Source organism: Coenobita brevimanus, chromosome 102, assembly GCF_032717465.1.
Source record: "Coenobita brevimanus isolate Jiangsu-jjx chromosome 102, ASM3271746v2, whole genome shotgun sequence".
In the NCBI taxonomy this organism is placed as follows: Eukaryota; Metazoa; Arthropoda; class Malacostraca; order Decapoda; family Coenobitidae; genus Coenobita; species Coenobita brevimanus.
In genome coordinates, this window is record NC_137055.1 from 20,520,439 (window position 1) to 20,547,656 (window position 27,218).

The 27,218-nt window shown below is 42.3% G+C and overlaps 1 protein-coding gene across 1 annotated transcript in view; it reads left to right on the forward strand.

Moving 5' to 3' along the window:
* The window catches only part of LOC145415413 (zwei Ig domain protein zig-8-like), a 48,997-nt gene that overhangs the window by 13,516 nt on the left and 8,263 nt on the right, over positions 1-27,218 (forward strand). Inside the window, exons 2-4 of the mRNA XM_080284696.1 lie at positions 8,472-8,788; positions 11,599-11,809; positions 24,402-24,529. Of these exons, the coding sequence (XP_080140822.1) occupies positions 8,472-8,788; positions 11,599-11,809; positions 24,402-24,529 (656 nt within the window). The remainder of the gene's footprint in view (positions 1-8,471; positions 8,789-11,598; positions 11,810-24,401; positions 24,530-27,218) is intronic.

Consider the following 27,218-nt stretch of genomic DNA (forward strand, 5'->3'; position numbering starts at 1 on the left):
GAGACTCGACCGTAGATCACGAAGAACGTCCCAAGTCTCCTCGAGCTCTACAGCCAACTTTGCAAGTAAGTCAGCCTGCTCATTGCTGTAGATATGACAATGACCAGGCACCCAGATCAGTGTGAATGACTTGTTGCATGAATGCAACTTATTAACAATGCAGCCCTGGATCTCGTGTGAGTCCGTAGTGCAAGATGCAATTTCCTGAACGGCTGATTTTGAGTCTGAAAATACGACAAATGAGTCATGCCCAGAATTTAGAGCATAGTCTATGGCTTTGTCAATAGCAAAAAGTTCGGAGGTAAACACTGACGTATGAGTCGGCAACCGATACCTGAGGGCACATTTAGTTGACCACACACTAGCACCCACACAGTCACTCGACTTGGAGCCGTCGGTGCACAATTGGTGGGACCCCAAGTGACGAATGATAATATTACAAAACAAGTGGTGGACCTCTGCCTCCTGCGCCTTAGTCTTAGGTGCTGGGAGCCATGATACATCAAAGGTAAAGCTGGGTGGCTTCCAAGGTGCTATATTTTTAAACACCAACTTGTCACAGTCACTGAGGTCCACACCAAGCTCCTGGGCTAGTAAGTGTAGGCGAACGGCAAGTGGCCAACGCACCCACTGCATGAGATGGTGGTGCTGACGCAGGGGGGTACAGGCCACATTGCTAACATTACTTTTTCTCATTGTAGGCACACCGTAGAACAGGGCCAGATGGTCTCGGCGAATACGGAGAGGAGGCACATTCGCCTCCACTTCTATTCAAGCTACACGTGTACACCGGACGGCTCCAAGACACATTTGCAAATTTTTATTCTGTAACACATCCAGCCTCCTCAATGTGGCATTGGATGCCGAGACATATACCTGTGCAGCATAGTCTAGCTTCGATCTAATAAGGGACTTATACACCATTAATAAAGATTTTCTGTCAGCTCCCCATGTAGTACCTGCTAGATACTTGAGGACATTTACTGGTTTATTGCAATGAGCAAGGAAATTATTAACATGAATTTTAAAGTTCAAACGATGATCAAAATGTACGTTTAAAACTTTACAGAAATTTGAAGAGGTTCCGTCTGATTGTCCAAAGTTAAGCACAAATTAGGTACGTTGCGAGTCATAAAAACTACAGTGGCACACTTAGGGATGGAAAACTTAAATCCCCACTGCAAGGCCCATTGGTGGAAAGAGTCAAGGGCTGCTTGAATCCGCCCAGCCGAAATTTGTGCATTATGGGAAGAGTAACATATTGTATAATCGTCAGCATAGAGCGAGTATATAAGATTCCTTGGGATGGGAGCTGATGACAGAATATCATTGATCATAATACTAAATCAAGTGGGACTGCGGCACCCCGTTTTCCTGTATATATATATATATATCTGATGTTACGTTACGGGGCAGTTTGACAGAGAAAGTCCTGTCCTTAAGAAATTTGAAATAAAAATAGGCAAATTTCCTCTTAAACCATAATCATAGAGCTTCATTAGTATACCCTGCTGCCATGTCATGTCATAGGCTTTATGGATATCCAAGAACACCCCTATCATGAATTCTTTATTGGCAAATGCATCTGCAATACAATGCTCCAAATTCATTAAATAATCTAGTGAATTTCTGTATTTATGGAAGCTACATTGTTGATCATTTAACAAATTCTTCAACTCTAAAACAAAAATAAGCCTATTATTAACCATACGTTCCATGACCTTACAAAGACAAGAATTTAACACAATGGGACGAAATGAAGTGGGATTCATAAGACGACCAGCCTCTCTGGGTATCGGTATGACATGTGCAAATTGCCATGAGTCTGGGAATGTTCGAAACGCCCACATCTCATTGTACAATGCTAACATCTTAATCAGTTTGTCCTGATTAAGATGCTGGATCATACCGTACATGAAGGTGTCTGGTCCAGGGCTGGTGTCTTTACAGGATTTAAGGGCAAGGAGCAGTTCATCTAGCATAAGCTCTTGGTTGTACAGGGAGTCTACGTCTTCTGTGGCAAAGTCTGTAGCTCAGCAGTGCATTTATGATGTTGGAAACGCTGGTCATAATTGGTTGAGCTACTTTTACGAGAAAAACTCCTGGCAAGGATGTTAGCAATGTCCACGGGATCGTCGAAGATGGTATTGTTCACCTGCAGGGTTGTAACAGGGAAATATGGGCCTTTATTATTTAATATTCTTATAGTGGACCAGACTTTACTTAATGGTGTAGTACGAGTCACTGTGGACACAAAGGACCGCCAGGAGTCAAGTTTGCCCTTCTTATTATTCTCCTTGCCTCAGCCCGTGCCTGTTTATATGCAACAAAATTTTCCTCAGTGGGCTGACTATCAAAAATCCTGTATCTCCTATTGTGTTTCCTTAATGCTTGTTGGCAATCCGGCGTCCACCAATGTGCTCTATGCTTCACATGAATTGTAGAAGTCTTGGGGATAGCAGCCTCAGCCATGTGTAATATGGATTTGGTTATATTTTCGACCTTAACCCGCCGCGTCCCGGAGATGTGAATTCACGCCCTCACATGATGTGCACTCATATTACGGAGACGTAAATTAACGCGGCAACATTGCAAGGTCCCTAATTTGCACAATTTTAAATTTTCGCGAGTGATTTCGCGAGTGATTTTTGGCACGTATACACGGGACACCTTCCTCTATTCCTCTACAAGATGCCAAGCAGGGACAATGCCTTACACTGCATAACCTCTCCGCTCCCCCCTGCACGCCATTGTCTCGGCAATTCACCAGTTACCAGTGACCTGGCCAATAAAGACATTCAGGGCCAGAGTGATTCCCCAATCGATGACAATGTGGAGGACAAAGTTTACATAGCATTAGAGGAAGAAACAGTCAGAAATGATGATCAGGTAATGTGGGAAAAAAAAGTCATGAATGGTGATGAGTTAGTGAGTGAAACAATGCTTATAATGCCTATATTACTGTTTGAAAACCAATATACTCATGCACTACAATATAAATACTGTTTATGAGTGGATAAAACAGTTACCCTCCCATAGAACTCGTTTTCTTTGGTGCCAGCCTGTTAGAAAGCCCAGTCAGGTAAGGAAATACTCGTACCTGAATCGAGTATTCTAAACCTCAGGTGAGCGATTTCTCTATGATTTTTCTATGTTTCTCACCAAAAGCAAATGTTTGAGCCAAAAAAAAAAATTGTCCAAAAATGTCGGGACTGGGGCGTACCACTGCCCAGAAAACGTCGGGATGGGGCGGGTTAACATCACTGGTCTCCCCAGATATTTCTAAATTGGCGATCCTTGAGAAGGATCCCCAATCTCCTTTCTTATAGTTAAATTTTGGAGGTGGAGGGTCCGAAACGATATCGCATGTATAAGAAAGACAGATGGGTAAATGATCACTTCCCAAGGAGTCGTCATAAGGGTCCCACGAGAAATCTTGATGTATACCAGGGGAGGCCAGAGATAAGTCAATGGCCTAAAAGTTGCTAGTACGATCATCTACACGAGTCACTCTACCATCGTTCAGAAGACAGAGGTTGGACTGTAGTATTAGGTCGGCTACTTGCTCCCTACGACCATTGATCCTCAAGCTACCCCATTGCTAGTGATGGGCGTTAAAGTCACACAACACTAACTTCTTCCCAGGCAGATGTTCAACTAGTGAATTGAAAGCATCACTATCAATGGGGCCATGTGGGGACAGTACAGAGAGCAAATAGACAGATATGTGTTATTAAATTTTACTCTGCACGTGACCGCTTCCAGAGTAGAATTTAGAATCACTTCTGTTTGTGGGTGTGATTTATGTGTGTATATGGCAACTCCGTGACCTTCATATCTTCTATACGAGTGTCAGTGTTTGAACTGTGGAGGATCAGGGTGATCCACCAAGCGCATCTCCTGTAAACAAATAACATCTGGCCTGTGTATAGAAAGCAAAATTGCTATATGATGTAGTTTATTCCCAACACCTCTACAATTCCATTGTAACACAGTGAATGCGACGGTGTAAGATTATCGAGGGCGGCCAGTGCTCTTAGTTTTTTTATGCCCCCCGCGACCAGGCGAGTGGCTACTGGGGGACCTTTCCCGGTGCTTGCAGGTGGAAACTTCCATACTTTTGTCAATGATAAGGCTCCCAGACTCCACCGAGGAAGAGCTACCCTTTCTCTCCCTCACTGGACCAGGAGCAGGAAGGACATGTGACATGCTAGCTTGGTGAGGGTGGTCAAATTAATCTTATTAGACTTGTCGGACTTCTGTTTTTGCCGCACTGACTATGAAGGAGCAGTGGCAGCCTGAGAGTAGGAAGTAGCGACAGGTATGTCCATAAGAGCATTGGATCATACAGGAGGGCGAGATTGAGAGGTAGGGTGTGGTTCATATGGAGTGAAAGTAAGGTCAGTCTGCATCTCCACAGTGCACATCACGGGACGGGACACAACCGCCGATGCATAGGAGACATTAGGCTTGGGAGTTGCAAGCAACTCCTTCACCTTCTTCCTAGCATCGTGAAAGGAAATGCCCTCAGTTGCCTTCACTGTGCAGACCTCCTTCTCCTCCTTCCACTTTGGACAAACCCTACAAGAAGTGGAGTGAACGTCCTGGCAGTGAAATCAACACTCAGTCTCGGATGTACAGTTGTCAGCAGAGTGGCCTACAGCTGCACATTTGCCACACACCACATTAGAAGAGCGACAAGTCTTTTCATGATGCCCATAAATCTGGCATTTTGAGCAACGAAGGGGATTGGGAATGTACGGTCTCACATTGACAATTTCATATCCAACTTTCACATTAGTAGGGAGAGATACTTTGCCAAAAGTCAAGACTACTGTGGCTGTCTTTGTCCTTTTGCCTTCCTGGAAACGAGTTATAAAACGGGCATCAATTACATCTTACTGAGCAAGTTCACGGATGATGTTGTCCTCTTTCTTTACCATGAGGTCCCTGCTGGTGATAACACCTTTGCAGGAATTCATGGAATGAGGGATCCTCGGCACAACATCATAACAATGGAATTTGCTCAACTTCATCAAATCCTTTACCTGGCGCAAGTTTACGGTCTTTACTAGAAGGTCTCCACTAGCAAGTTTTTTCACCTGTTCCACCTCACTGGCACACCCATCTCACCTTCTTGATGATAAAGGGATTGAGGCTGGACAGGGGAGTGGAACCAACCGCATGAAGTAGGACAAAGGATGCGTTATTTACATCAGTGTCTAGTGGGGTACGTGTCTGAGGCCGTTCAGTCTCGGGGCAGTCTGTCCGTGCGGCAGCCGGGGATTGATCAGGACTACCTCCCCCCCCTGAAGAAGGGGGAGGCAGCAGGGGCATCTGCCATAGTAACCACCTCCCCCGTGAGGGGGAAGTGGGAAGAAAGAGAAGAACAAGTAAGAGACAAAGTTCCCAGCGAAAACTCACCTAGTCTGAGATTACCCTCGCAAACCACTCTCGGGAGGACGCGCCTGTGTATATCTCACACCCCAGAGTGATCATTGGGGGGAATGCTCCAGAGGCGAGTAAGCAAAGGCAATCTCAGTGATTAGATATAGACACCTACTATATCTCTAATAGGCCTGGGAGGAAAATGAGAACTAGCTAACCTAACTTTATTGGGTCTATGTACAAAACTATTGCCGGTGAGGCAGCCCTAGAATGCTAGAGGAGAGATCAGCAAATACACTTCTGCGCTGTCCATGACCATTCATCAAAGTCCCTGACTTGGAGGTGGGATGGTCTCTTTAAATACCTCCCAACTACGCCATCAAAACAGCACAGATGAAACAAAAGCATTCGAGGGTCGAATGCTAATCGCCTGACAAAATATGTTGTTGGCTAAGACAAGCTAGCTACAAACGAATCTGAAAATAATTCGAAAACTCAGTGGAATTTAGTCACTGTGTTTTACAAAAAGCCAATCCGTATAAAGAATATATGGCTGTTGGCATTCGGTTGTGTTTAACCACTAAAGGTCTGTCCCCTTTCTGGAACGTGTGTCATGGTGACGTCGGTCCCCTGTTTCAGACCGTTTTGACACTCTTACGTTCTCAGTTACTGCTCTACAATTAATAATCGTAGAACACTTGAACACCACTCATTTCAAAGCTACAGAGCTGTACTTTGTTGGGTATAAAGATTTCTATGATAGGTTTAATGGTTTTCACAGGTGTGACTTTTGAATAATTACACTATTTTTGCTAAATTTGCCCGCTCCTGACGGTCGATTTTATAAACAATGCCCGACCGCAAGAGGTTTATGAAATTCACATCAAAATGAATAGCTATCTACACATCTACATAGTTGCTATTTCCTAAAGTTTTGGTGCAAATTCGTCCGCAACTTCGAAATCTTTTGGCAATACATACATACATATATACATATCAGTACACACACACACACACACACACACACACACACACACACACACTGACACACACACACACTGACACACACACACACACAAAGACAAAAATTTTTAGGCTCGCCTTACTAAAGGCCGGCAGTAAATCTTAGGAAAAAGGTCAGCAAAACGATGATCACAGGCCAATCTTTAGAGCTGGTATACTGGGAGTTCCCTATCACCAGTTTCCTTACCCACCTCGGAGATACCGTACTGCCTAGTTCAACTGATGTTACAGCCTCATGTTCGTTTTTGCCTTTTAATCATAGCTTGTGGGTTTTTTTTTTTTTCATTTTCTATGTTCCTATACCAATAAAGCTGAAAAAAAGGAAAGTTGCACAGGAAGACAGTGAAAACATACTAAGATTTCTATGCTATCAGTATGATATTATATTATGCAAAAAAAAATTATGGTATGGCATGGTGTCTATCTATGGCTTGTGGGAGGTGATGCATGCTGTATGTGTGGTATGAAATGAACGTTGAAGGCACAGTTGATATCAAGCATGCATGGCAATGGGTGAGGTTGGACGGACTGTAACACAGAAGTGTTTATTGTTGTCGCGATTATTTTTCATACTCGGGTGGCGATGGTGTAGTCAGAACCGCACTTGGCATGCAGCCAAGAAGATCCGGGTTCACTTCTCAGACAAATTTAACATTAAAGCAAAGACTATTCTTACTGTGTAAGGCTTGCTCCAAGTGCCCTCGGTAGAACTGCGCAATCCACTAGCGTTAGTACCCTTACCTGACATGTTTTCTAAGTCAAAAGCTTCAGTATTACAAAAGTTGCAGGCAGTGTCCACACGTGTCATTGAAAGGGGCCAGCACAAATATCTTGTAAGCGATTATCACGAATGATACCCTTAAACTGGGTATCTTTTCACCAGACTATCATGTAATAGATCGTTTGTGTACTGTATAAAAGATAGGTAGATAGATAAATATAATATGAGTGTAACTTAATCCAAAAAAAAAAAAAAAATCTGAAAATGAAACAAAAGCACTCGGGGGCCAAATGCTAGTCGCCTGCCAAAATATGTCATTAGGTATACAAATTACTTACATAATAAATTTGAAGAATGTTCGCAAAACTCTATGGAATTCAGTCACCGCGCTCCGCAAAAGCCAGTCCATATTAAAAAAAAAAAAAATGGCAGCTGGCATTCGGTCGTCATTGATCAGATCCACACCAAGAGCAAAGGCTTCTCTACATCCACATATTTGCTTTTTCCCGAAGGTTTGATGAAAGTTCGTCCACAACTTTTCGAGAGATGTTGGGAACACACACACACACACACACACACACACACACACACACACACACACACACACACACACACACACACACACACTGGTAAATATTATAGCTCCGCCTTGCTAAAGGCAGGCAGTATAAAAACACTGACTTACAATGCGAGAGGAATTTCCAATTATAATAAAATCGTCTGGAGGTAACAGAAATAAAATCGAGAATGCGTCCTTGGATCGGGGCGGTTAGTGAAGTGATATGTATTGAATAGCATGGCAAAGAAAATAAATACATGACTTTCAAACGGTTGAATGGGGACAGAATGGCTGTGCGGCTCATTACTCAGGACACTATATCTGTTTGTTTACCCAGGCTCTTTGCAACTGATGTTTCTGGATTCTTGCCTCGCTTGGTATGATGCAGCAGAGTGATGATTATAATGATGATGATTATGATTTTTTAATCTTTATTAGTCATATACAACTGACATGACCCATACATTTTCATTATGCTCTAACGTTCTCTTTTTAACTCACTTTAAGCGAAAATGAAACTATTTGCAATATCGTTCTTCACACTCTCACATGAAAGACTTCCTAGTGGGTACAGATACCATTTCAGTTTTGTACAGATTTTACTATAATATTCATTTCCTTTTCTTCTTAACCAGTAACTCATCTTTTATTCCCCTTCAAATGCAGCATCATTTTTTATCCCATAACATATGCTGCATCATATCTTATTCCCCCACATATGCAGCAGCATCTCTTATTCTCCCTAACTAATTGGCTACCTGTCTTTCATTCCACCACCAGGCACACTTGCTGTGTGCGCCAAAGGTGGGCCTGAAGATGTGGAAGCCGCCTATCCCCTAGCAGGCCCCACGGACCTCACGCCAATCAACAGCACCAGGCTAATAGAAACGCTGGTTGATGGCGAGGAGGAGGAGGGGGAGATCGAGGACGAGGATGCTGGAAGTTTAGAAGATGAGAGAGGAGAAGATGAGGATATGGAAGACTTGGAAGACGAGGATCCATATTTTGATGCATTAATGGTGCCATCCTACACAGCTTACCTGGGCAAGACAGCCACTCTGACGTGTATTGTGCACGCAGCCAAGAGTGATAAATCGGTAAGACGGGATGAGGGAAGGGAAGGGAAGGTGGAAGTAAGGATGGAAAGAAGAGGAGGAATTTTGTTAGAAGGAGAAATGGCTTGTTGGAAAGAGATATGAACTGTTGAGAATAATGTGATGTAGAAGGTATGTTTAGCAGAAGATGAAGTGAGAGAATAGAGAAATAGAAATCTACAGAGGAATGTGAACAACATACAGTCGTGGTCATAAATAATCACCTATCATCCTGTACCCCATGCCTCAGACTGGCTCCTTTATGCGCGGCAACTCACACTGGAGTAAGAGGGGCTGAGAGGGAGTGGCCAGAGAGAGAAAGGAAGGTGGGTGGGGGGACGAGCGATAGTGCTGGGGTGGAGTGAGGGAGGTGAGGGAGGGTAGGTAGGGGAGGGAGAATGAAATGCGAAGTTGTGGCCACATAATTTGTCTATTTTCTTTCATTCAGGGCATCATATAAAGGAGTTACTATTCGGTAGATAAAGCTGCATTACACCTCGTATAGCGGCGTCAGATAACAAGCTTTAGATTGGTGGTGATATTAAGTACTGGCTTGTGAGAGAAATATACTGACCTGACTTCAAACATTTGTGCGGAGCAAGATATTTCTGTTTATCCGTGTATTTTGTCTTCAGACGCAGAATGGAATCTGGATGGCTTTGACTTCCGTAATGTTTGTGTAAGAAACGTCCTCTACCCTTACATGTAATTAATTTTTGGAACAAAAAATTATATGCAATCTTTGACATGGCTGTGTCCACAGTAAATATGATCACTTTCGCGGTATACACTCCACTTACACAGTCACCATCATGTAAATTCAATAATTATTTAATGACATCTCTGTATGACAAGGCTATTTAAAATGAATGTGCATGAAAGGTAAACAAATTTGATGTCTGTGTTCATGGGTGGATACAGTAACCTTATCTCTCATTACCTGTTAGAGGGAAAATGAAACAAAATCCTACCCAAACTCCCAAAATATATCTGTGTCAATGTTTACCGACACTGGTCAAGCCAAAGCAACCAGGAAAGCCTTGATACGTACCGGTAGTCCAGTGGCCTCATGAGTTAAAAACCTCATGCAGGCTTCGCGGCACCGGGGAAACAATGTTGCTGATGGTTTGCTGGTTTCGTCTGAACAGCTCCAATTCGTCTTTTGTGTGCTGGAGGAGGCAGGCCCGTGTCCTCTCGTTCTCTGGCTTCCACGCGTAAGGTGACCAGATTTATTGGAGCTAAAAACGGGACATTGTCACGTCTGTGTGTATGGAGAGAGAGAGAGAGAGAGAGAGAGAGAGAGAGAGAGAGAGACTGACTTAAATGCGAGTGACAGCGACGGCTGCTACGCAACACCTCACCCTGAGGCTGCTAATTAAACACTAATGTCTCAAACGAACTCCAAGGACCAATATACAGTACGGTACGGTGAATGGGCCGACCAGTTACCAGTTAGTAGTACAGATTTTATAATAACAATTCGGTATTTCATTTGGTTTGGATTAGGCATAATTTTACTAATTCATCATAATTTCATAAAAGGAGGTCATATTATATCTACTGTAATAGTAATTATCTAAAGGTGGGATATTTTAGATAATTTGCACAAAGAACATGACATTTTATTCACAATTGAAAAAGCGGGACGGATGAAAAAAAAAAAAAAAAAAAAAAGCGAGATTCCCGCCTAATGGCGGGACTCGGGTCGCCTTATCCATGTGTTAACAATCTGTGTTCAACTCAGTCTCGATGGCTCTGCACTAATATTTGGTCTGTCACGTCAGTATATTTCTCTCACGAGCCAGACCTTGATATCACCACCTATCTAAAATTTGTTATCTGACGCAGCTATACAAGGTGTAATGCAGCTGTATCTATGGAATATTAACTCCTTTATATGATGCCCTGAATGAAAGAAAATAGACAAATTATGTGGCCACAACTTCGCATTTCAAACTCCCTCCCCTACCTACCCTCCCTTCCCTCCCTCACTCCACCCAAGCACCATCGCTCGCCCCCCCACCCACCTACCCTTCTCTCTCTGGCCTCTCCCTCTCAGCCCCTCTTACCCCAGTGTGACTTGCAGCTCTTAAGGGAGCCAGCCTGAGGCACGGGGTACAGGAGTATAGGTGATTATTTATGGCCACGACTGTACAACCAAATGTAATACTGGTAAGACTAGATAAGAGGGAAGGCAATGGAGAAATACTCGACAAATGGAGAGATACTGGTCAGAAGACTGACTAAAAGAAGGAGGAAAACATGAAATATAGAAAATGAAAGAAGAAAGAGGCTGTGCTGCAGAGACGATGGAAGAGGTAAGGCAGAGTATAGCATTCAACCTAGAAGTGTTAAATATAGCTCTTACTCAGAAAAAAAAAAAAATAGCATCAAGAGTGATACATAAACCACGTTCAATCTACTCCTAGGTAACATGGTTGCGGTGGCATGACGTGCATATCCAAAGGACATTTCTCAACACATAAACCATATTACCATGTTTTCCATAATTATGTACTCTTAGGTCTTAGGTGATGTGGCTGCTGGGGTGTGACCTGCTCATGCTTACAGTGGGCTGGTATACGACTATGTGCACCATATGTGCCTTACATGTGTGCTACCATGTAATGTACCTATGGGACAGGTACAGTACCTGTGCATCATGACTGTGGCTCAGTGCACGTAGGGAATAAGATTCTACCATAAGTTTTCGGTATACACTCAGGAGGTATGGCTAGGAGTGCGTGATCTAAACCTGATTGTGGGGCATTACACATACATTATTCTCTCATAAATTCCCTACATACTCTCAGGTAACGTGGCTACGAGGACGTGACCTGCGCATCTTGACAGTTGGTCGGTACACATACACCACTGACCTGAGGTTCGAGGCACTGCACCAGGAGAGCAGCTCAGAGTGGACATTGAGGATCAAGTCGGTGCAGCTGAGGGACCAGGGCAACTACGAATGTCAGATAACAACCAAGCCCATACGTACCTTCACTGTCTTCCTCAATGTTGTTGGTGAGTTACTTTTTCAACAAAGCCTTCAGCATTTTGAGCCAGCTCTTTAGCAGGGTTTTGTAGTAAGGGTGTTTAATCAGAAAACCTGTATGCATCACACTCACTGGCAATCTCAGGGTTATTGGCGAGCTGGTTCTTTAACCATTATTTAGTCTCCACCCACCGTCACTATTTCTTAAATACCATATTCACCTCTTTTCTCAGTCGGTCTGCATATCATAATCATTTTCTGAATTATAACTATTTTGGCGTACGTAGCTATTTTATTGCTTGGCCATGTATTTGCATCTGTATTTGATATCTGTGTTAGTAATGCTCAACATCTCCGTAAACTGCCTGTGGATGTTTGTAAGAGGCTAAGTCTTACTAATGGAGTAGGATAGACATGAAACTCATTATTTTAACTTTTGTAATAAATTCATCACTGGCATTCTACACGCAGCAAGCAGCCTAGGAACCATGAACTGTAATGTTTCACTGAAAACCATGCCAGTACCTAAAGATCACATATTTTACGCCATCAAAATGCATATAACAGCCCCTATCATCCGCCACACGACACACACCATATCTACCATCAACAAAGTGTCTCGAGAGATTTCAGATCGCGCCGGGCTTATAGTCTGGAGGTTAGCTCGCTCTTTTTGAGGCATTTTTCATGGTATTTTATTACGATTTGAAAATTTTTAAGCTTAGTGGAAACCAGTTGTCGTAAAGGGATTAGTGAAAGCTATAGATGATCATTCCATATTGAACAGTCTCTCAAAGGTTGAATAAAATCGGCTGGTGTAATTGCTGATAAAATGTGAATAATATCTACATTAGAGAGGTCAATGGCGTGGTTCTACACTTGGGAAGAGCCCATAAAATTGCACAGTTGAGTTAAATAATGCCTTCATGGGTGTTTCAACAAAGATGCAAGGTGTGTAATGACTGAAGGTTAACTTTTTACCCTCCACCTGACGAAGTCAGAGGAAGGTATTGTTATCACTGGGATCAGCAACAGCAGGTTGCATAGAGAGTTCACTTCTGGGCCAGTACTCAGAAAAGCATTCACTATAGAACCATGAAATTTCACATAGGTATGTGTCTTATAAAGAACTGGTGCTTTTTGATAGGTAGAATGCTGTGTATTAAGTAGTATTTTTTTTCCTTGAAAATAAAATAAAAAAATTGAGATTTCAATGCGATCTGTAGGAGGAATCCGAAGGGCTCAGTTCATTTTTTGTTTTTTGCTAAAACTTTGCAACTATTACACCTAGGAGGCAAAAACTGTGCGTTATAATTATATGATTATATGAATATCTAATTTTGTATGAAGTTTCATGACTGTACCTATTCTGTAATGATAAAAAATGGCTGCCTAAAGGAATAAAGCACTAGTCATAATTTCATCAAATCTACACATAATCCATTATTACCATGGATAAACTACTGAAAATTATACAGTGGTGGGGCGGAGGGGGGGGGGGGCTGAGGGTCATTATGCACTTGGTTAAGTGTGCAGGGATGTGGGTGGGGGGGCTTGGTCAGATGGAGGGTACAACAGCACAACGTTTCTATGTTTGTATATCGCTGACACTGTGAGTACTGTAGTGATCCTAATGCCTTGAAAATTAAGTATTTAAAGACCAGATAATTATCTGAAATGCACATTACTTAATATGAAATAAAATTATTATTTTTGTAATAACTCTTGACTTATCCGAATGTGAACTCAGCGAACTGTAACCCGAAGTTGCCTTGTCGTGCAGTCCAGCATCCATCCGCCATGTACAGGATAGGGAAGTTGGTGATGTGCGGTACAATAGGGTAGGTCGATTCCACCACTTAAGAACGTCTTTCACCAGCACCAAAATTGATGAAAACTGCAAAATGAACTTGCAAAAAGTCTAATGCCTTGAAGTTTCAGTAATTTTTATAGAAATGTAATTTCAAATGAATTAATTATATATGTTTACATGTTTGTACGTATCGATGTATGTCTCGGATCATATCGCCTGTAACGGCTGAAACATGCTTACATGCATCAGCCATGGTCATTTAATGGCCACTCTCCATGCCGTTAAATCTCTGGCAGCCTCTCTATTCATATTCATATCCCTTAGGCCACACTCTATGACCTTGTTCTAGGTCTTTTTCGGCCTGCCTCTCGCAGCCCTATCCCCAACGTTCACACTTCTCACTTTGTGCACCCATTTGTCATCCCTCATTCTCTCCACATACTTATATAATCTCATTTTGCCCCTCCTTATCACAGCACTAATGCATTCCAGTCCCATCTTGCCTCTCAAATCTTCAATTGTTAAATCTAGCCCCTCCCTCCCCTCGTTACCCTTCCCAGGCCTCGCATTCAAGGACGTTTGAGGCTACTAATATCCTCTTTACTGGCCAGGTCTCATTACCATACAGTATCACACTCCTAACACATGCCTCATACATAGATCCTTTAGCACGAAGGGAGACCCCTGTCAGTGTCAGGAGAGGCAGCAACTCCCTGAACTTCCACTAACCGCTCCTTACCCTAGCCACACAGCTAGCTCAAACCCCACCTCCAGCACACAACTTGCTCCCCAAATAACAAAACTCTTCCAAAACTCTGTCGAGGTGAAAGTAGGTCTTTTATCATCAGGTAATGATTTTTTTAATACCTTTTTACCTGCCTGGCTGAACTTCATTCTGTCAGTTCTGTTATCTTCTAGACACTTTTACTTTCCACCTTTCTCCATCCTGAGACATCCATTATCCCTCTTTCTCCTCCTCCTTTGCCTTTTCCTCTTCTGTCTTCATTCTTTCCCCTACCTACGCCTGTACTGTTCCTCCTTTAATCCCTCATTGCACCTCGTCCTTTCATACTTCTCTGTTCATCTTCTATTTCCCACTCTCCATTCCCGTTTCCCCTTCCCATCCTGTCCTTCCTCTTCTCCTCCTCCTCCCCTCCCCTTCCACTCCTCGTCCTCTCTGCTGCTCCTACCCAGTAAACAAGACGAGATATTCTAATCATCACCTGTCTTGTTTACCTCAGTTACTTCACATTCAGACCACTTACGCAATGGCGCCACGTCTGAGTAATCGTACCCGGTTAATGATATCAAGAAATTTAAACTGGCAATAATTTATGTGCAAGAGTGGATGCAAGTTTCAGGTAATGGTTTAGCATCAACGATGAAGTGAGGTAATAGTATGTAATGTCTCTTTTCTAGTGTGACTTGAGCACTGAGGGTGGACTTTGCATTGTTTGTTTCCATGACAGCAAAGTTTGAGGGGCTCATCCGAGTTGTCATATCAGGAGAGGAGGTTGGTTTTGGGCTGGAGGGCCGAAGGGGCCTTTCTGATCCACAAAGAAGATTTGGAGAGTCATTTGTCACTTGAACCCGAGGATGTATTTTACTTTTTGTTGGTGTTGCAACTAAACGATTTTTATTAATTGGAAAGCAAACTTCTTAACTGTGCTTTAGTTAATTTTACAGGGCAAGACACTAACCTTTCACCAACCCACTTTATTTTCACTTGGCGAACACGTGGGGTTTGGTTATATGATTATCCCCCAGTGTTGGAAGTGATTTCCCGGAGTACAGGAAATCCTGGTCACACAGTGTAGTCACCTATGGGCAGCCCAGCATCGAGTGAGTGGATGATGGTTGTCCCCAACTGCCACCAAATAAGGAAACAAGGGAGCATTGTGGTGTCATGTGATTGAGAGTTTTACGAGACGTACAGTCGTGGTCATAAAAAATCATCTATCCTGCAGTACCCTGTGCCTCAGGCTGTCACCTTTATGCGCGGCAAGTCACAGCGGAGCAAGAGGGGCTGAGAGGGAGGGGCGAAAATGAGAAGGGAAGGTGGGTGGGGGGTGAGTGATGGTGTGCCGGTGGAGTGAGGGAGGGGAGAGAAAATGAATGTGAAGTGGTGGTCACATTATTTGTCTATTTTCTTTCATTCAGGATTGATATAAAAATAAAGAAGTTAATATTCATAGATAATGCTGCATTACATCTTGTATACCGACGTCAGATAACAAGCTTTAGATTGGCGGTAACATCAAGGGCTGGCTTGTGAGAGAAATATACTGACGTGTCAGACCAATTATTAGTACGGAGCCAGATATTTGTGTTTATCCGTATATTTTGACTTCGGACGCAGAATGGAATCTGGATGGTTTGGACTTCTGTAATGCTTAATTAAGAAACGTCCTCTACCCTTACATGTAATTAATTTTGGAACTAAATATCATATGCAACCTTTGATATGTCTGTGGCCACAGACACTCCCTGTATACAGTCACCATCACCACCAGATAATTGTGCATAAAAGATAAATAAATTTGATGTCAGTGCACATGGCTGGATATAGTTACGATATCTCTCATAAAATTTTAGAAGGAAAATAAAATCATACCCAAACTCCCAAAATATATCTATGTCAATGTTTACCGACATTGGTAAAGCCAAAGCAACAAGGAAAGCCGTATTAAGTAGTCTAGTGGCCTCCTGCCTCTTAATAACCTCTTGCAGTCTTCGCAGCAGCGAGAAAACACTGTTGTTGATGGTTTACTGGTTTCGTCTGAACAGCTCCCACTCGTCCGTGGTGTGCTGGAGGAGGCGGGCCTGTGTCCTCTCGTTCTCTGGCTCCCACGCGTTAACAATCTGTGCCCACAGTCTCGATGGTTCTGCACTAACGTCTGATCTGTCATGTCAGTATATTTCTCTCGCGAGCCAGCAATTGATAGCACCACCTATCTAAAGCTTGTTATCAGACGCCACTATACAAGATACAATGGAGCATTACCTTTACCTTTTACCGAAGTGCCGGTCATGTGACGTTAGCGGCCATGCAGCGCCATCTTCCTCTATCCTCAGCTATCCTGATTAACTCCAAATTGCTGATTCTTTCTTGTAAATCGCTTCTTATACAATCCATATACTTTAATCATTGTCTTCCTCTTGCTCTTCTTCCCTCTATTCTTCCAAGTAAACAGTCATTTTCAAGTTCTTGTACTCTTATAAAATGTCCCCAAAATTCCATGTCTTTTCCTTATAGTCTTCATCGTTTCTCTTTCCACTCCTGCCCTTCTCAGAACTTCTTCATGTGTTACTTTTTCTATCCATGATATTCGCATCATTCTTCTCAATAACCATACCTCATCTGCTTGTAATCTCTAATTTTCTTTTTTGCTGTCCATCTTTCGCACCCGTATAAAAGCGTCGACCAGACAAAAGATTTCAGCACTCTTATTCGTGTCCTTATATCCATAGTTATGTTAATTAAAATTTTTCTCATTCGTCCGAAAGCTCCTTTATCAATACCAGTTCTTACAATTTCCTTCTCACTTCCTGCGTTATCTGATATAACAGCACCCAAGTATTCGAAACTTCAATGCAGCATTACCTACCGAATATTGACTCTTTTATCACGCCCTGAATGAAAGAAAATAGACAAATAATGTGACCACCAACCACTTCGCATTTCATTCTCCCTCCTCTACCTCCCCTCCTCCCCTCCCTTACTCCACCCTTGTACTATCACTCATCCCCCCAGCCACCTTCCCTTCTCTCTGTGGCCCCTCCCTCTCAGCCCCTCTTACTCCACTGTGACTTGCTGCGCATAAACGAAGCACCCTGAGGCACCGGGTACCGAATGATAAATGATTTTTTATGACCACGACTGTACCTTGAGAAGGTTTGGATATGGGGAGAGGATGGAGAATGATTGACTAGAGGAGTGTATGTGAATGAGGCACAGGTGCAGAGGGGAAAGCAGAGAACAAGGATGAGATGGAGATATGGAGTGGAGAGATATATGTGAGAGTAGGGTGTCAGTGGTCATCCTTATGGGATTAAGGCATCTAGCAATAGACAGAGTCGCACTAAAAGTAAAAGATGTCATTAATGGCACTCTGTATCCCCTCAGATTCTAAATATTTCAACTGGACTTATTAAAATTATCTGGATGTAGCAAGAATGTTTGTTAAAAATGGGTTAAGGAAAACAGCACCGTTAAGAAAGACAGGAGTGAGTTGGTGTATGGCCTTGACAGCTTGAGGCATGATAGAGGAACAGTTAACATACATGCCTGTCAATTTTTACCCGCGAATCTTGAAAAATGTGGTCACAGTGAATATTTTAATTTTAAACTGTTTTGAAATGGCACTGGCACTGACCGCAGATTTTTGTTAGACCGTTTTAAAATGGCACTGGCATGCGGCGGGTTAAAGTAATTGGGCGATAGTTAGATAGCTGGAAATGGTCACCCTTCTTTTGGGCAGGATGTATGAGAGCAAATCTCGAAATGAAAGATCTTGAATTTGGCTCTCTTTTGTATTGTTTTTGTTTTTTTCTTTGAAGGAACGATTTGCGGACTCCTGGCCTTTGGTTCCTTCTTCCTTGCATAAAACAAAATCACATAAGCACAGTTCTTGAGGAAAACAGGAGGGACCCCATCAGGCCCATATGCATTGTTCGTATTAAGGCCAGTGATTGCAAATAATACATCAGTTGAAGAAATTTTAATGTCAGCCATGAGGAAGTCAGAGGGGGGAATTGATGGGGGAACAGCACCAGAATTGCCTAAGGTGGAATTAGAGGAGAAAGTCTAAGTGAAGAGTTCTGCTTTATCAGTGGAAGGAGTAACTATAGATCCATCAGAGTGGAAAAGAGGAGGGAAGGAAGATCAGGTAAAATTGTTAGAAAGGATTTTGACAAGCTGCCAGAAGTATTGGAAAGAATTTGATATAGAGAGTTCAGAGCATTTAGTACGAATGAAATTATTTTTTGAGGAGCAAAGAATAGACCTAGCAAGATTCTGGGCAGAAACATAAGAAAGATGAGATTCAGGGATGCACTGGCTCTGCTATAAGGAATGAGGAATTGGAAGTAACTGTACCTCAGCCAGGGTAATTACAGCACATCTGTGGCCGCCTTTTCTAAGGATTTGGCAGTGGTGAAAATGCTCTTGAAGGACGTACAGTACTCCAGTGTTGTGCTTCACTTAATTCTTTGCACTGTGAGTTATAATTGTTTAACACTTCAATTGTTCCTAACTGCATCACGCCAGTTTCAACCGCCAGTTTCAACTACCAATTTGCACTCCACAGTTGATCCTTTGCACTCTAAGTTCTAATTTCTTAACACTGCACAACACTGTAAATTCCCGTGTGGTCTAGTGGTGAGGTATTGCAGTTTATTCACTGTTTATTCACAAAAAACAAGCATATGTGACTTCCATTGCGACAGGCATCTACTCACCATCGAAGTTAGGCAGTAACTGCTGATGACAGGGAAACAGAGTTGCCAGATCGCAATGGCCACATTACCAAACTCCTCAATTTTCATTAATAAATTTAACTTTTCATTACCAAACTCATGAAGTTAGCATTTATTCATCACTAATTATATATACAAGTGGAAATACATGTAATCACTCTTCTTATACTTAACAGCATGTTGATTATTTTCATGCTATGTAGGCTAGGAGATTAATCAGAGAAAGCAAACAATCCACCATCTCCATCCTGTGTATCGTCATACATGTGAAAAATCCGTTTGGTAATGCATTATTCTGATTCATTACCAAACGAATTTCTCATTACCAAAGTGGCCCACATTTGGTAATGAAAAATACCAAATGGCAACCCTGAGAGGGGAGGGGGGAGGGGAAAGGAAGGAAGGAGTGAAGGGGTCATGGTGTAAACCAGCTGTTTGGCGCCTCGAGGCAATTTCAAATAACGGGTGGGAAAAAATTCGGATGTTGGAGGGATTTTTTTCTTTTTTTGGCCATTTTTGGGTTCCTAAGATCCAGCCCCACAATGTACGGTAAGTGGGGTGTCCGGAAAGTGGGAGTCTGGATAGTACAGGGATTAATATATATATATATATATATATATATATATATCATCATCATCAGCCGTTGAGGTCCACTGCAGGACCGCCCTATCCCTGCCGAAGCAGGGACGATGCAGCCAATGTCTCTCTACCCAGTGGCTTAGGCTGTCTTTTTTTTTTTTTTTTTTTGTGTGTGTGTGTGTCCGACTCTGGACATAGGCTTCACAGCCTGCTTTCAAGGCCCAGTAGTCCTCCTACACACCTCTACATGTCACCACTTCGGCGCTAACACCCACCGTCCATATTGAATACATGCTAGGGCTGTCTCATACAGGACTGGTGTATTGGTATCAGCATGGGTATTTTTACGACATGTCAGCGGGTCTTTTGGTCTGGTAGAGACTGTATGAAGGGTGAGAAATGCTTGTGAGTGTGATTGTATACTCGCGACAGCGAGAGGCGACAGAGAAGCGCCTCCCTCAAGGAGGATTGAGGAAAAGGCTTTCCTTCTCTCGTCCCTGATTGGTCTACAGAGGTGAGCAGAATGGGTGACAGCGCTTATACTTCCCTCTAGTACTGTCACCAAATTGATCGCCATTGATCGAAGCTATATTTATTGGTTACAACAACTAATATGCATACATAGAATATTACCTATGGTATATTACAATACATACAGGTAGGCATGTTAATATTCTATAATATGAAAGACTAGTAAAAATATATAACGAGTAAAATATTAGAAAGGACAATATAGTACTCATCATAAACCAAAATCAGGAATAGAGAGAGAGAGAGAGAGAGAGAGAGAGAGAGAGAGAGAGAGAGAGAGAGAGAGAGAGAGTTAAGAATGAGTGTGCAATGAATGTACACGATCATAAAATAATCTTTGTAAGCTTTGTCTTGTCACTTTAACAATGGACGAAACTTTTGAAATTTTTCTTGAGTAAAATTCTCATGCTTGTGAATCTCAACTGTTTTCCTCAACAAACCATAAAGAAGGATTTATGTTCCATATGACTGGGAAATATTCATTCAGAATAAACTGACTTAAACCAACAAGAACAGGAGCATCGCTTATTGTGAAAACATTGGTCGTCCGTTTCAAGATTTTTATTTTTTTATTTTTTTTTGACTGAGTGTACTGTACGCCGATATGCTAAGTTAATGTTTTAGAAGCAAAGCATAAGATCATAAGAATCATAAGAAGAGAGGATAACTGCAGTAGGCCGGTTGGCCCATGCTAGGCAGCTCCTAGAAGAGTAATTGAACTACTAGAATGAGATAAGGATAGCAAAGAAGAAGGCGGGGGACAGGGTGACGTGGAGGTATTGGTGGTAAATCACCACCCATACACCAGCACAGGTGTTCTCATGAGTGTGACTCACCCGTCTACGTGCATGCACATATGCACACAAGCTAGCACAGAGGTACAGTTTTTGGTTCTTGGTGGTAATAAATTATTACAGCCACTCATATGGCTTTCTATTTTATCAAGGCAGTTTGTGCGGGGCTGCCTGAGACCGCATACCGCTTGCTTTGTTGCCACATCGCCGCCACACACGTGATCCTCTCTCTCTCCCTCTCCCTCCCCCCCTCTCTCCCTCTCCCCCTCCCCCCCCTCTCTCTCTCTCATTTTAACTACTCATTTTAGAAAGGACATACAATATACACCCCAAGCCAAAAGCAAAGCATTCCGTCGGATAAGCAGACAAAGCAGCTGGAAGGTGAGGTGAAGAGACATGGTGCAAAATACAGAGGAAAAAAAAGGCAAACATTCCCTCGGGCTATAAGCTCATGTCCCTGGGGATTTTCATGGGAGGGCTGAAGGGATTCCCTGGCCATGCTTGCCACTCCAAAACCCCTTTCTTCCCTCCGTTGTTCTCTCTCACAGACAGACAGACAGACAGACAGACGACGGGACGAAAGGAATGAGGCACTGTAGCTGGTACGCTACGTGTAAGAGACACTGAAAGGAGTGAAAAACTGGGGGAAAATAAAAATTGAGAGAAAGAAGAACAGTGGAAGTCGAGGGATAGCATATACCGATAATGACTTTATTGACTTCGAGCAGTGTACAAGTACTGGAGTATGACAGACAGACAGACAGACAGACAGACAGACAGACACACACACACACACACACACACACACACACACACACACACACACACACACACACACACACACAAGATTATATTGTCCCTTAAGAATTAGCCTCCCTCCTAAGGTCACACACGCTCTTGGCTACCTTCGATTTTGGCTTCCCTCTTCCTTATGTGTTATGAAACTTATCTACATCAAATCCTTTATCAATACCCCTCTTATGTTTCCTTTTTTCGCTCGACAGAGAGAGAGAGAGAGAGAGAGAGAGAGAGAGAGAGACCAGACAGACAGACAGACAGAGACAGAGACAGAGATTGGTTGAAGGGGGGAGGCTGGTACAGTACAATTAAGGTTATTAAATACGGCGATGAATCACGGATGACTTAATGAGCCTTATAAAGAGATACTAACTGGCAAAGTACATTTTGATAAATCTAATATTTTCCTTTGTATTTCAATGCCATGAAAAAAGAGATTAGAAAATATAATGGAAACAAATTAAAAAAAAGTACAGTACATATATATATATATATATATATATATATATATATATATATATATATATATATATATATATATTTACAAAGAGAGAGAGAGAGAGAGAGAGAGAGAGAGGGAGTAGCACAAGACAAATGAAGATGTCTTTCCACATTAGACGATACGCCTATACTGGTCATCAAATGGACTCCTAACCTCACCCACTTACCTCCCATCCCACCATCCACCAATCATAGGCATTCCAGTGGGAAGAGAGTGGGACGGGCTTCTCCGCCACCTCTCGCTGTCGCGAGTATAGTGTTGTAGTGGCTTTGGATGTGTTATGTGTAGTCTGTGAACCAAGTGTAATCGGCCCGCCTTAAGCCAATTGGGTGCAAGCATACTAGTATGTGACACTGGTTCAAGACAGCACCCCTTGTGTCCACCAAAGTGGCAAGTGGCTTGGTGTACACTTCCTAAAGTTTTTACAAGTCTGGCGAACCCGTGCTCACCAGCGTGCGAAACGCACACTTTACCACTGTACCACAGAGGCTCCTTATATATATATATATATATATATATATATATATATATATATATATATATATATATATATATATATATCATTCGTTGTCTAAAACACATGAACCCTTTTCTTAACTTGGCAGTCAACAGAGTGGCCTATATCATAGTGATGCATAGTATGTGTGGATCTTAATTGGAATCAGCATCTCTTAATGGTTGAATAAAGATTACATGTATATACGGCCCATTCAGTGAGATGTCTGTTGATTATTCCCAAAAGTTTGTGCTTTTCTATGTTTAATTCCGGACTGCCACTACCAATTAGTACGGGTAATGATGTGTCGGATCATTTTAAATTACATAAGTGACAAAACAATTTTGGACACAAGGTCAGAGTTGGGATTATACTAAAGGTGAAAGTGGTCTAAATCTCTGAAAGACTTGAATGGACTTTATCAGTTTTGATTATAGGATTGACTGGGTTGCAGTTAGTGATAATGTAATACCATACAGTGTGTATTATTTTATTATACCGAATATAGGCGGAAATCTCATCGTCTTATTCTGTGTCTGTGTTTGTGTTTGTACTTAAATATTTAATTTTCACAGTAACTTTTCAGTCACTCATCACCGCTTTTTCGAAGCATGACTGGGACAGTTTCAACATAGGAAACTGCATTTTAATTACAGGAGTTATTTATCTCATGGCCGTTCAGTCTTATCCATCTGTTTTGTGTAGTTCTACCCACAAATTTTATCGGCGTGGCAATGAACTCATGAATATCGTATTCGTGTCACCAGCCACCAAAGGCATATTCACTTTTCAGGTATTTTCAAGTGCTGCCACATTTGTTAAAACATTTTCATTAGTTCAGATCGATGCGAAATGGACAGTACTGTAATATAATTGTGACCTTTCATTGCCAACAGCCTAATAATAGGCTACATGTCTATGACTTGACGCCTCTCATGAAAGATCCTTCTCATACTCAGTTATACACCATACTTTGTACACCAATATATTATTGTCTGTTTTTGTAGTCTTTGTTTCAACCTTTTGATGCATCATTAATTGCAGGCACTATCATGTCAACTTCTATCCAGATAAAGGAATGTGGATGCCAAGACTGGAGAAATGCTCTGCTGTTATAATGGATGCGGATTCGATTCGCGACTGGCGCAGAGAACATTATAAAATGTTGAATTTCTTTAAAAGACTACTATTCCACTGCAGGACCAACCGATATGTAAAAACACCACTGCTAATATCAGTACAGCAGTTTTATATAAGACAGCCCATGCGTGTATTCCGCAAGGAGTGTGGATGTTAGCGCCGAAGCAGAGATATATGGAGGACTCTGGGCTATATAGAACGAGCTGTTAAATCTATGCCTATAGTCGTATGCATAAAAAAATATTCTACTCTCATTAGGCCCGGTAATCTTGTCAGTTTAGGAGGTATTCTAGCACTTCATCATCAGTTTATTTCTTTATGTAGCACCTTCATATTCTCATCTATATTTTAATGCAATCTATGTTGCTGTTCCTGACAATCAGATGCCGTACCGAGATACATAAAACTGTTATACACTAAACAGATCCCTGAGGAAAGCCTAATGATACTGAAATGAGATCCAAAGTCTTTACCTATCTCCGCCCCCCAGAGCCGTGGGTGGAGGTGCTGGGCTCTCCAGATATCTACGTCAACAGAGCCAGTATGATCAACCTGACCTGTGTCGTCCATCACGCACCATACCCACCAGAGGAAATAACGTGGTACCACGGCAATCAGGTCAGTCCACATGCACAACACAAAACTAACACATCATTCTCTATCAGTCGTACAGTACCCTGTCGTAAGTTACATACATTATTATCGGTGGGAATAGAGACCAGGGAATTTTTCGCAGCTGGTTTTCTTGTTCCTGAACAAGGAGATAATTTTCCTCTTACAAATAAAAGTGCTTTTGCATTACAGCAGACTAGAGAAAAGAGAAGATTCTATACTCTCGTTGGCTTTCCTGAGAAATAAAAGAGTGGGTAAAGAAAGGAAAGTGATTGTAGTAATATTCATGATTCTTAGTCCTGGATTTCTATACAAATGAAAGCCAGCCTATTCGCATCCACCACCAGCTCTCTTGCCCTGCTTCTGTCTCTTCAAGAATAGCTGTAAAATGAAGGCACAGATGCAATGCCTACATGTAATCTCATATGACAAAACTCATCATCCCAACAAGTTTCCTGACAATTTTAGAGAGTGAGGAGATTCCTAGCTACTCGTGCCATGGAACGGGAAAAAGAAAATCCGAGGTCCATATTCTCAAGTGTTGTTACATCCCTTTAACGAATGCAAAGAGGGGCAACTGGCACCCTATAGCAACCCTGTATACTTGCCTTTACGACACATTTAGCTTCATACAAAAATAAATGAAATATGCACAACACTGGGAAGTATATGTGAGGTTAATAAAGGGAGTAACTGTAGCACCAGTCGAACAGAGCAGTACTTCCAAGGTGGATGGCAAGTTGGTGACAGGGAGAACTGGAGCTCTTGTGTCAGCAGCCCACAGGACCTGTCCCCTTTGCTTAATATTTTAAGTGGATTCATTATCACAGAGATTAGGGCAGCATACTCTCATAATTCCTCTACCTTCAACACTCTACACCACACTATATGCACATTAGACATCACACCTTCTGTTTCCATCGTTCTTTAGCAATGACCGCTGCAGTATATCAGCGAATTCGGTGGCACCTTGGATTGCCACAACCGGCAGAGTAGGGCTGGTGGCGCATAGACCTTCTGGTGGTAATCAGTCGACTGTGCCGACAGCGAATACTGCAAACACAGTTTATGCTCGTCAGTGGAGAAGTGCGGGTTCGGCCTAATATTTTACTAACGTCCGTGGTCGTATTACCATTCTGAATTCTGTACGTTTTTTCCTCCAGTCTGTGTCCTCTCTAGGTCTATTCCCCACAGAAACTTATATCTCTCCCTCTACTGACAGATCCCTATTTTGTTTTCCTGGTTACCGTCACCTCACAAACTTCCGTAACAAAGGTGGCACCTGTTGTTATATCAAATCTGAATATGCGGCTGACACTGTCATGACTTTACTTCAGCTAACTTTGATTACTCATTATACAAACTAAAGCACCTAAATCTGTCTATCTGTCTATTGCCAGACGCCTCAATTTCGTAAGGGGTGGCCACACAAAAAACGCCTCCATGTCGCTCCGCCCAATGCCACTCCACTGCCCCGCTTCCAGCTCACACACCTCTCTCATATACCTCTCCACTCCATCCCTCCATCTCATCCTTGGCCTCCCCCTTCCTCTCCCCCATTCCACCTCAATCGCCTACACTCTACTCGTTAGTCTCTCACTCTCCATCCTCTCCACATGGCCAAACCACCTCAGTATATATCTCCAAACCCGTCCTATCACATCCACATCCATACCACAGCACTCCTTCACTTCCTCATTTGTTAGCCTCTCACTCCATGTAACTCCACATGCTCCTTTCAAATAACTCATTTCCACTGCTCTCACTCTTGACTTGTGTCCTTCCAACATGGTCCAAGCTTCACTTACACACATTACTTGGTATCACAATACTGTCATGCAGTAACATTTTAACTTCCATGCTCACTTCCCTGTTCCTTATCACTGCTTTCAGAGAACCAGTAACCTTTCTTCCCTGTTGTACCCTTTCAAGCACTTCACCATCTAAACTTTCATCCTTACTCATCACACTACCTAAGTACTTAAACGCACTCATATTTCCCATGTCCTCCTCATCCAGCCTCACTGTATATTCAGTGACTTCACGTCTCTCATAGACCATAACTTTACTCATCTCTACATTCACCTTTAGATTCCGTTTCTTGCATACGCTCCCAAACTCATTCAACAAGCCTTTCAGTTCTCTTTCGTCGTTACTTATCAATACAGTATCATCTGCAAACAACAGTACAGGGAGTTTCAAACACTGCCCTGTCTTGTATCTTTTATAACCCCATCCATATACAGACTGAACAGCCGTGGGGATACGACACATCCCTGTTTCAATCCAACATTCAAATCGAAAGTTTCACTCAGTTCATTATTCACACAAACTGCAGCCTTAGTTCCCTCATACATACTCTACACGACATTCAACAGCTTTCCGTTTACTCCATATATCATCAATATTTTCCAAATTCCTTGTCTATCCACCTTGTCATATGCTTTCTCCAAATCCATAAAGGTCGCACACAACTTCTTTTCCTTCTCTAAATACAACTAAATATATCTGTATAGTTTATCTCTCCCCGTAGCATCTTCAGAACCCTGCATATTTGACTCCATATTCACATAGTTGACCGACCTTAAACCCACCCTTACCGCTGAAATTGCCGCTTTGTGTGTGTGTGTGTGTGTGTGTGTGTGTGTGTGTGTGTGTGTGTGTGTGTGTGTGTGTGTGTGTGTGTGTGTGTGTG